Source organism: Parus major, chromosome 22 (assembly GCF_001522545.3).
Source record: "Parus major isolate Abel chromosome 22, Parus_major1.1, whole genome shotgun sequence".
In the NCBI taxonomy this organism is placed as follows: Eukaryota; Metazoa; Chordata; class Aves; order Passeriformes; family Paridae; genus Parus; species Parus major.
Window position 1 is genome coordinate 977,933 of NC_031790.1, and position 10,767 is coordinate 988,699.

Consider the following 10,767-nt stretch of genomic DNA (forward strand, 5'->3'; position numbering starts at 1 on the left):
GCTCCACCTTTTTTCCTCAGAGTCCACAGGAATGGCACAGGGACAGGATCTGCTCCCTGGCCAGGGGCAGCTGATCACCTGCATCACACCTGGCTGACAGGAGGTCACTCCTGACTACTCAAGGCTGCCTTGCAGAAGCTGCTGCCAAGATTGGAATGACTCTCTTCCTTTCCTGCCCAGCTCTGGATAAATCCTGGAGGAAAAAAAGACCCAGAAATTACTAAAAGAAGCACAAACAAATTTGGCAGTTTAATTATAGTTATTTAGGGAACTTCTCTTACCTGTAGCTCAGTCCTACAACTTTGATAAACATTAAATTATATAAAGATATTGCCCAATTAATTGTTAAATTCACGTAAATAATTCATGGGATCACAGAATCCTGGAGTTTGAGTTGGAAGGACCTTAAAGCCCACCCAGTGCCACCCCTGCCATGGCAGGGACAGCTCCCACTGTCCCAGGCTGCTCCAGCCTGGCCTTGGGCACTTCCAGGGATCCAGGGACAGCCACAGCTCCTCTGGGAATTCCATCCCAGCCCCTCCCCACCTTCCCAGGGAGGAATTCCTTCCCAAAATCCCACCCCACCCTGCCCTCTGGCATTCATGACAGCCATTCCCTGTGTCCTGTCCCTCCACCCCTCAAAACCATCTCTCCTGGAAGGTGCAGTGAGGTGACCCCACAGTTTCTCTTCTCCAGGCTGACCAATCCCAAAGAATTCCCGGTGTCCCAGAGGCACTGGAGCTCTCCTGCCCTGGGAGGCAGCAGGCGATGCTCACACCCATCTGCAGCTCCCCGGGGCTCTGGGAGTGCTGGGGAGCACCGGGAGCTCTGCGGCACAGCCCTGCCTCAGACACTGTGTTAGGAACGGCCAAGTGACGACACAGACTCCAGCTTTGGTTGTAAAAGAAGCCAGTTTTATTCTTCCAGAGATTCTTTTATTGACAGCTCTGACAAGGTCTGGTAAGGTGAAACTTTCACTGGTTATCAAAACAACACATCACCACCGTTAGACAATTAGGACCAACATCCATTGACCATTTCCTACAAGGAAACAAGGAACAAATGCCACCTGCAAAGGCTGCTTTCCTTCTCCAAGGACTGTTTGGACTCCTCCTTACGATTTCTCAGGCCAGAGTGAGAAAGTTGTGCGCTTGACTTTCCCACAGGCTCAAACTAGCGCCTGAAGCCTAAAAATCTCTTTATTTGACTGTTATCAATTCCCACAGGACGCGGTTTGGTCTTACCAGCCTGTCCCAGCACAACCATGGTGTGACACAGTGCTGGAGTCCCAGGCTGGGTGACCACACCAAGTGTGGGGAACAGCCCCTGAATTCAGCAGCAGGAGCTGAACCTTAGAGCTGCTGCTGAACAGCACGGTGTAGCTGACAGCGCAAGGAAGGGGCAAAGGATGAGGAGGAGACGCTCTGCACGACTTCCAGGACCCAGTTTATCCGCTGGGAGTCAGGGACAAAAAGCCCTGAGCAGCGCCATGCTCTGGTTTAAATACAGAGAGGTGCAGGGGGCAGATAAAAACTTTTACCCAATCAGGGACCAACATGGGAGGAGCAGGAGGCGGGGATTACAATACAGGGACCAATAAGGATGAGGGGGAGGAGAAAACAGATCACATGGGCCAATGGGACATGGAAGATTAAAGGAGTGACAGAGGGGTGGGGCAATCAGGGATTGGCCCAACTGGGGATTGACAGGGAAGGGTCTGGAAGAAGGGGCGGGGTTACAGTGACAGGCAGGGAAGGTTCTGGAATAAGGGGTTGGGCCACAATGATAGGCAGCATAGGTGGGGCTACAACTTGGGGGCAAACCAACTCTGGGGGAACATAGGAACAAACCATTAACTGCACAACCATAAATTAACTAACTATTAAAATAAACACACACCCCAACAGTGGCAGGGCTGGGATGTGTCCCCTGGCCCCAGTGAGGACTGGCAGCATTCCCTGCTGGGACTGGTTTACTCTGAGCTCCCCACGCTGTATTAAATCCCAGCAGTAGGGCCCCAAGGCCAGGGATGGGCACCAAGTGCTGCTGGAGTGACTGCACAGAGCAAAGGAGGGAAATTCCATATTTTACTCCACTTGGGTAAAAGTGGAGTAAAATACTCCCACTCCCAGCTCTGCTCTGAGTTCCAATTTCCTTACTGAGATTTTCTGTTTAAGTCTTTTAAAGAATGGGGCAGCTGGGGGTTTTTAATCAGAGAATCGTAGAATTGTTGGGGCTGGAAGGGACTGGAAAAATCCATTTCCAATGTCCTGCACGTACATCTGCCACTGTCTGAGGTTGCTCCAAACCCCATCCAACCTATCCTCGGATACCTCCAGGGATGGAGCAGCCACAGCTTCTCCCACAAAAGGGGATGGTTTATTCTTATTTTTAATTTATTCTTATCTTTGTCATACTGATAATGACACTTTTTAAAATCAAGATAATCAAATCTCATCTTCCCAGTGATGAGCAGGATCTCTGGGGATCAGAACGTTTCCTGCTCTTGCCCTGAGGAATGGGTGGTGTGTCCCTGAAATCTGCTTTCCTCCATTTTCTGGGGATCAAGGAAAGATTTTAATTCCTGCCCTCCAACGAGCCCAAACTCCAAGTCACTCTGAGCCTTCTTTATTGCTCTCACTCTTATGAGGAAGGCATTAATATCAGACAGGTAATTTATTTTTCTTAATTTAAGGCAAGGTTCCAGCTTGATGGACTCGCAGCCCCACCAACCCCCCCTCTTTTCTACAGCTTTAAAAAAGTGACAAGTGACATTTAAAGGAGCCAAAACCACCTAAAAATTAATAACTTTCAATACACACTACATTAGAGCCTTAAATCTTCATGCAGCTTGAAAATATCTATAAAAGCACTAGATTTGCCATGGCCAACGTGCCAAATTCCTTCAGGGACTTTTTCCAGTGGGGAGTCAGGATGAAATTGTGTTTATCAATCTTTGGAACACTTGCAATTCATTACTGAAAAGGGCAGCTCATTCCAAAAGATTTTTAAATCTCACAGCAAAATATTGCCAGCCTTGGAAATAACTCGGAGCAGGAGAAGTGCTGGGACAGGCTCTGGGATGCAGATCCCACCTCAGCACTCCCAGGACAGGGGAATTTCGGTGCCCCATGGACATTTGCAAGGTGACTATGAGTGAGGGAGAAATGCAGCATCTGATTCTCCCCCAAATCTTTGAGAATCTATTATTTAGACCCATCAGTTGTTGGTTTTTTGGGGTTTTTTTTTGCAAAATATGAAGTTTACAGCTTTGATTTGAAGCTCAGCAGCTTCTCTGGGGGTTCTGTGACCTCCAAGATGCCACCAAAGCCACCATTCACCAGCGAGGTCCCTTCATTAACTCCCCTTTTGCTGTTTGCTGGGAGAGGAATCCCTGGGAACACCCTCAAAGTTTAATTTTTAATTTTTAGGTCTTACCTGGAGATCTGTTGAGTTTCTCCATTCTCCCTTGCAGAGCAGCCACTTCCCTCAGCAGAGCTGTGTGGAGTAGAACTCTGAGGAGAGTTTGGGCATGGTCTGAAGCTGAAGGTGCAACAGAACCACGTGAATCCAGGAACTGAGACTTTAAAAAGAGCACAAAAATTACAAAGCTCATAACAAAACACATCAATCTTGGCTTTTGGCATTATGGCCAGAAAGCAAATTTTTTATAAATTTCTTTGGTTTTAATTTCAGGCAGGAGAGTTAAAATTTGGATTTTTGTAAAATCTGAAGCCCCACATCAGCTTGTGAAGAGCCCTTTTGATCTGACCACCTGAGCTCAGCCCAATGGCTTCTGATTTGATCAAAAGAAATCCAGGACACAATTTTTTGGCTCTTCCAGACCTTTAGCACTTGAGGAAGGTTTATCTTCATGCCTTGAACTCATTCTTGGAGCATTTTCTCCTTAATTTTTAAGGATACAAACAGAAGTTAGGGGCTTCTTACCCAAACTGCCGTCAGGGTATAAATAGAGGAAACCCAGCAACATTTCAGGCAGAAAAACATGAATTTACCCAGAGACTGTGCCCACAGGAGTTTATTTTGTTCCCACAATTCCCACTAATTGCCAAGAAAATCTGTAATCTAATGTCAGATACAAACATCCTCCAAATCAATGCTAAAATTAGGTTATTTTGAAATACGGAAATAAAAAAGGGGGAGTTTGTTTAATTTTACCTTCTCTTTCAGTGGCTTTTCCCAGAGCACAAGGGGAAGTTGCATTCAGGAAGATTATAAATGAAATTAAAAAATAAACAATATGTTCTCCAATATCCACATGCCCAGCAGGTGGGGGGTTAAGGAAAAAAGACACCGAGACCAGAAACATTCCTGGGTGACATTTCCTTCCCCAGTCCTGGCAGATGCAGAACAATCCTCTCAAAAATTATACCAGGATTTTACAATTGCTTTTAATGATCCTTACAATAAAAATATTTCCATTCTCATCTTTCAGGAGCACGGGAATGCTGTTCTCCTTTGGATGTTTATTGGAATGCATCCTCCTGCTGACCTGGAGCCTCCAGGAGTGGCTGGGAGCTCTTCCATTTTCAGCTGCATGGGTCAGTGTTTTGAACTCCGTTTGAAGGGAACTCGTGTTTGGAGCAGCCTTTTCCCTCCATCCATGGCACTGCCAAGGCTGACAGATCTCAGGAGATCTGATCTGGAAATTCCTCACCTGGATTTCCACTCGATTATCTTTTCATTTCCTGCCCAACACTTAATTGTAAATGCATTTAAATCCATGCATCAAGTTCACTCCGTGTGTCTGCGTTTCCCTGCCTAGCCCAGCACATCCATCCCCGTCCTTCCTTGCCTTTCAGGGAAAAATAAATCAGTTTTCCAGGTGAGAAACACAGGAGACAATATGATATTGTATCTATGAGACAGCACTCAGCCCTTGCAGGAATTCATTAAGCCTCATGTATTTCACATAACACACCCAAATAAATACCTGAAATGATCATCAAATTCAATCTGTCCTAAACTTTGTCCATGTGCTATTCCCCCTTCAGGTAAAAGCTCATCCCTTGCATTCTAATCTGAGTTGGTTTAGCTCCAGCTCAGGTTTGCAAATGAAAAAACTCATTTCTGATTAAAATCCCAACTTTTAGTTAAAAAAAAATGTTATTTTCCTTCTCTTCCCCTCCCACAGCCCCCAAACCACCTCTTTTTTTTAGACAAACCAAATAAATTGAGCTTCTCCAGACTCAGATTTTTAAAATTCAGAACAATTCCCTGGTTTCCTTCCAAGATGGGAGAAACAGGGCCCAGCACCATCCCCTGTCTCCACGGGATCCCCGTGTCACACACCCAGAGAAATCATTCAAACAGTAGCTTGGCTGTGGTGTCCCAACCACAAAATAATATGTTTATTTTTTTTCCACCACTTTTTTTTTTTGTTTGTTTGTTTGTTTGTCGTTGTCATTTTATTGATAAAAACTACACAAAAACTAACTGATCATAATAATTAATTAAAAAAAAACCAAACCAAAACCAAAACCCAAACCGAAAAACAACGTTACACATTCTGCTGTGTTTTAGAAATTGTGTCAGCCAGTGAGTTGCACTAAATGCTCTTTAAAATATTTTCCTTCTGATCCATTTCAAGCACTTCACTTCCATTTTGGTTCCCAAACGTCCATGAATTTTGCTTAACAAGCACCACTGGCTTGGAAATCTGAGTCGTGACTCCGTTGCAGTATTTTCCCCTTTTTTTTAGAGCCCGAAAAGGAATTAGAGTGTCAACAATGAAGCACAATGAAGATAAAAAATCAAAAGCCCCCTCCATAGTGTACAGCCTGTGTCTTAAATGTACATGCACCCGAGTTTCTTTGTTTCTGCTGCATCAATTGCCAAGGTCCTTTTGGTTCAACATAAGCTTTAATGCCCATGTCTGAAGGTTGAAATATTAACGTTCGACCACTTAAAAAACAACCAAAAAAAAAACCCAAACAAAACCCCAACCATAAAAACCAACCCCCAAAAGGAAAAAAGAAAATATAGAGCTATCTTTTGTTGGTTTAAAAAGAACAAAAATAGTCAACGGATCTTTGTAATAAACACTTAATAAGGGAACATGGCTGACCCTCCCCAGAGCCTTGCCCTCCCCACCCCGTTTATTTTTACCTGTGGTTCTCCTTCCCTGGAACCGTGCAATGTAGAAAAATCAAATATACAAACAAAACTCTTAATCCATCCCTTTATGTAGCTAGAGTGAAATCTATTTGTTGTTGTTGTTGTTGTTGCTGTTGTTCTTTTTAATAAGAACTCGACAATCTCTCTCTTTAATATTTACACTGAGGAATTTGTTTGAAAGTTTAAAGCAAAGAAAATCCTGAAGTTCTCCGCGCGCCTTCTGCACGCCGGCGTTCCCGGAGGCCGCGGCCATCCCCTGCCCTCGGAACATCTGGAATGGTGGGGTTGGAACGCCTTGCCTGGTCTCTTCCCAGACGAAAGGTCCCTCCCAGAGCTGTCCCCCGGAGGCGCCCCGCGTTAGTTGGGTATTCTCTCGATGTAGATGGCGGGGGCGGCGGAGCGCGCGATGGTGGCGATGAAGCTGTGGTCGCGGCCCAGGTCCAGGTTGGAGGTCTCCACCTGCTCCCGGGACACCGTCTCGTAGCCCTTGTTCACGTGGAGGGGCTTGTGGGCCTGGCAGTAGCCGATGACGGGCTGGTCGTAGCTGTAGTAGGGTAAAGTCTTCATGTGGTGAGGGACCTGCACCAAGAACGGGACCAAAGAACAGCAACTGTCAGCACCGGGCTGAGCCTCGTGTTCATGCAGCATCACCAGCAATCCCAACACAGCCTCAATCCCCCGGGATCAGCCCACAGGAGAAACCCCTGAGAGTTCCCGGCTCCCTGCAGCACATTTGGGTCCCTCTGGAGCAGCGCTGCCAGGCTGGGAGAGCTGTGGGTGCTCAGCCTGGAGGAGGAAATGCTCCAGGGGGATCTTAGAGCTCCTTCCAGTGCCTCAAGGGGCTGATGAAAAGGAGGGAGAGGGACTTTTTCTATGGACAGTGGTTTTACACTGCCAGAGGGCACAGTTAGGTGGGATATTGGGAAGGAATTCTTCCCTGTGAGGGTGTGAGGGGCTGGGATGGAATTCCCAGAGCAGCTGTGGCTACCCTTGGATCCCTGGAAGTGCCCGAGGCCAGGTTGGAGCCGCCTGGGATAGTGGAAGGTGTCCCTGTCATGGCAGGGGGTGGAATGGGATGATTTTAAGCTCCCTCCCAACCCAAACCATTCCAGGATTCCATGATCTGTGTCCCCACTCCCAGATGGATCTCCTTCCCGCCTGGCAGTGCTGGAGCTGGAGCAGAGGGAGCTGCTCTCCCTCCTCTCTCCCCAGTTTGTGGGCAGATGATCAAACTGCTCGATTCTGACTCTTTGGAATGACCCAGTCTGAAAAACAAACCAAGGAGTTTGTAAACCCAGCAGCTTCCAGAAATTTTCCCTTTTTTCCAATGCTGGGAAAGGCTCTGAGGGTTTCTGGAGTGCCCAGACCAGCCTGGGAATGTCAAAGGCAGAGCCAGCTGGCAGCGGGGGTGGAGCCAGCACAGCTGGAACAGGGGTTTATTCCTTGGTGCCAGCACAGCTGGAACATCTGTTTATTGCTTCCAGGACAAAGCTGCTCACCCAAGGTCACGATTCCTGGCGTTCTTTATCTTCCAACTCCCCCAAGCCAAACACTGTCAAAGCAGCTCCACTGCTGCTCACCAGAGCTGAGCACATCCACACCTTGCACAAATGTATTTCCAAACCCTGCCAGATCCATCCTGAATCCCAGCTCTTCCTTATGTAAATCCTCAGAAACTGCCAGGCCCCCACCTGCATTTTTTTTATTTTTTTTTCCCCCTTCCATAAATATTCTACGCTTGCAAATGTTAATCCTACGACTAAATATGATTTATGGCACAACATCAGATACAAATCTTTGCAGATAATTTTATCATCTGCAAGAGATGAGCTGATCAAGTTGAAAGAAATATGCTCTGAGGGAGAAAAACACATGCGGCAGGAGAGAGAGAGGCGAGAGTTGATTCTAACGCTGCCAGCAAACCTGAGCTCATTATAGCTGGAGATATCCTACACATAATCCAATCTTGGAACAAATGCCTTTTGATTTTCCAGGCTGAACTTTAAGTGAAGACCACAGAGCTAATTTCTCCCAAATTTTCATTGCTTGGTGCACTTCATCCCAAAAAAGCATGGAAAAAGCAAAGGCATTAAGGCTAATTGGGAAGTTTTGCAGGGTCAGGGTTCCTCTTGATGTGGATTCCCTGCAGAACGCTGGAGAGATCCCAAAATCCTTCCAAGAGCTGGAATTCAGCTGAAAATATGATCTGACATGCCAGCTGAGTGGCAGGGATGTGGAGGACAAGCTGCTGGGCAGAATTTGATGGGACAACTGTGCTCACTTGTGGATTCACAAGAACCCAGATCTCCCCTGGATAGAGCAATATCCGTGCCAGTCCCTGTCAGGGCTGAGTTTGGCCTCAGCTTTCAGGCATTTATGATTTCATAAAAGCCAAGGACTGTTTGTGTTCTGGAGAGCTGAAGGATGGAGGTCCTGGCACGGCAGCAATAACACACAGCCCATTAAACACCTGAGGCCTGGCTGCGAGCTCCAAACGGGAGTCAAAGGGACCAGGATTGCCACAACATCCCTAAAAAGCGATAAACAAGGGGTTTTCCAGCCCTTTTCCAGTGGCTTTATGGAATCTCTTACTAATTTTCACTTCCAAGGTCTGTGCCCATACAAATCACAGCAGTAGGGGCGGAGAGAGGGTGGGTATTCTTTATCAGCATCACAAATAAAACAAAAGAGTTTTAACAGGTTAATTTGCAGGTTAAATAAAATCAGGATGCTGCAGGTTAATTTGCAGAGCATTTTTGGGATAATGAGGCCCAGCAAGGGGTTCTCAGGCCTGGCTCTCAGCTGATCTTCCTCTCCCTCTTTTGGGGCCTGGATTTCACTAAGGGGAATTAAAGAAATAATTGTGTCAAATGGATGTGAAAAGCTTAGTCCTCCAGTAAAGACTGAAGGCAGAGATGCCACCAGCCCCTTCCACCCCTGACAGCCCTTGGGATGCCTCTGGAACCAAAAAAAACAACCACAAGAGCAATTCAAACCTTCCTGGTCAAAGGGAGGGTGTCCCACAAAGTCCTTCCCTGGGAAATAACTTTGCATTTGCAGGAAGACACAAGGGCTCAGTTTTTATTTACACTGGAGGTGACACCTGAGCCCCCAGAAAGCTTTTCCAGGGCACAGCCTTGGCTGTGGAAACTGCTGCAAATGTGGGGACAACTGTGGCAGCACTCATCCAGTAAAAACATGGAAAACACTGGTGATACTCACTCTACACAAAGCTGTTACTACTCTATTTTTACAGATTCAGAGATCAACAAAACACATTCAAAATCATCGAAGTTGCAGAGAATTAATTTTAGAAGTGTTTTTGCTCTAGGATCTGAGGTAATTTCCTCTTTTTTTTTTCACTCCTGCTATGGAACTAATACCTGAGACACTCGGATGTGACCTTGCACAAGTCATTTTATGAGCTGGAAAATGAGAAGCTTCAGTCCTGCCCCTGCTTGTCCTTGGAGTCTGGAGCTCTCTGAGGTGAGGGCTGTTTGTGTGGGGACTGAAACAACCCAGCTGTGACCTAAGCTGGGCCTTCAGCTGCTTTGGCCTCCAATAGACAAGAAAAAAAAGCAAAAAAAAAAGCAGGAGAATAAATTCCAGTCAAATAAATAAAAAAATATCCAGACAAATAAATATAGCCCTGGGATCGTGTCCTCAGGCCCTGGAATGGGGTGGTGGTGGAGTCCCCATTCCGGGAGGGATTTAATGTGGAATCATGGAATGGTTTGGGTGGGAAGGGACCTTAAATCACCCAGTGCCACCCCTGCCATGGCAGGGACAGCTCCCACTGTCCCAGGCTGCTCCAAGTCCTGGCCTTGGGCACTTCCAGGGATCCAGGGGCAGTCACAGCTCCTCTGAGCTACTGTGCCTCTCCACAGCATTTTCTGACAATTTTCTATCTAATTTTTCTCTTTTCATTTCCATTTTAATTTCTAAAACCAGCACTCCCCAATTCTTACCCGAAGTACTTAAACTTTTTGCAGCAGGACAACATGGGTCAGCGTGAGAAGGAGCTCCAAAGTCACCCACACAACACAAACATCTTGGGTTTAACCAGGTAGAACTCTCTCCCACACTGTCCATCCTTCCCTGGGAGGGTGTGAGGAGCTGGGATGGAATTCCCAGAGCAGCTGTGGCTGCCCCTGGATCCCTGGAAGTGCCCAAGGCCAGGCTGGAGCAGCTTGGGACAGTGGGAGTTGTCCCTGCCCATGGTGGCACTGGGTGGGATTTAAGGCCCCTTCCCACCCAAACCATTCCATGATGATTTTATTGTTCTACCCAAAATTGTAAAGTTAATTCAGCAAAGCCTGGAGTTCCTCCCCTGTGAGAGCTGGGAGTGTTCAGCGGGTTTTGGGCTCTAGGCCTGGTTTAGTTTCCCAGTATTGACTTCTCAAGCCCCACCCCACAGATCTCCACTCCAAACGTAATAAATGTTGCATCCAAGCAGCCACACACTTCAAACAAAGCTCCTGTTACAAGCACAATTTACATAAATCCCCAGCTAAGGGTGGAGGACAAAAGATTTAGCGGTGGGAATTTAAGGAATGCAAATCCTCCCTGTCGAAGTCCAAGTGACACTGGAGAGGTTCCCAGCTCAGCAGCTTTGCTGGAGCACAGGTG

At 46.8% G+C, this 10,767-nt stretch overlaps 1 protein-coding gene across 2 annotated transcripts in view; it reads right to left on the reverse strand.

The window, feature by feature from the left end:
- Positions 1-5,334: 5,334 nt before the first annotated feature.
- Positions 5,335-10,767, reverse strand: part of LRRTM4 (leucine rich repeat transmembrane neuronal 4) — a 155,119-nt gene continuing 149,686 nt past the window's right edge. Inside the window, exon 3 of one of the 2 annotated variants that reach the window (XM_015648864.1) lies at positions 5,335-6,717. In XM_015648864.1, the coding sequence (XP_015504350.1) occupies positions 6,496-6,717 (222 nt within the window). In that variant the 3' untranslated portion in view covers positions 5,335-6,495. The remainder of the gene's footprint in view (positions 6,718-10,767) is intronic. The other variant, XM_015648865.2, reaches the window with a different exon arrangement.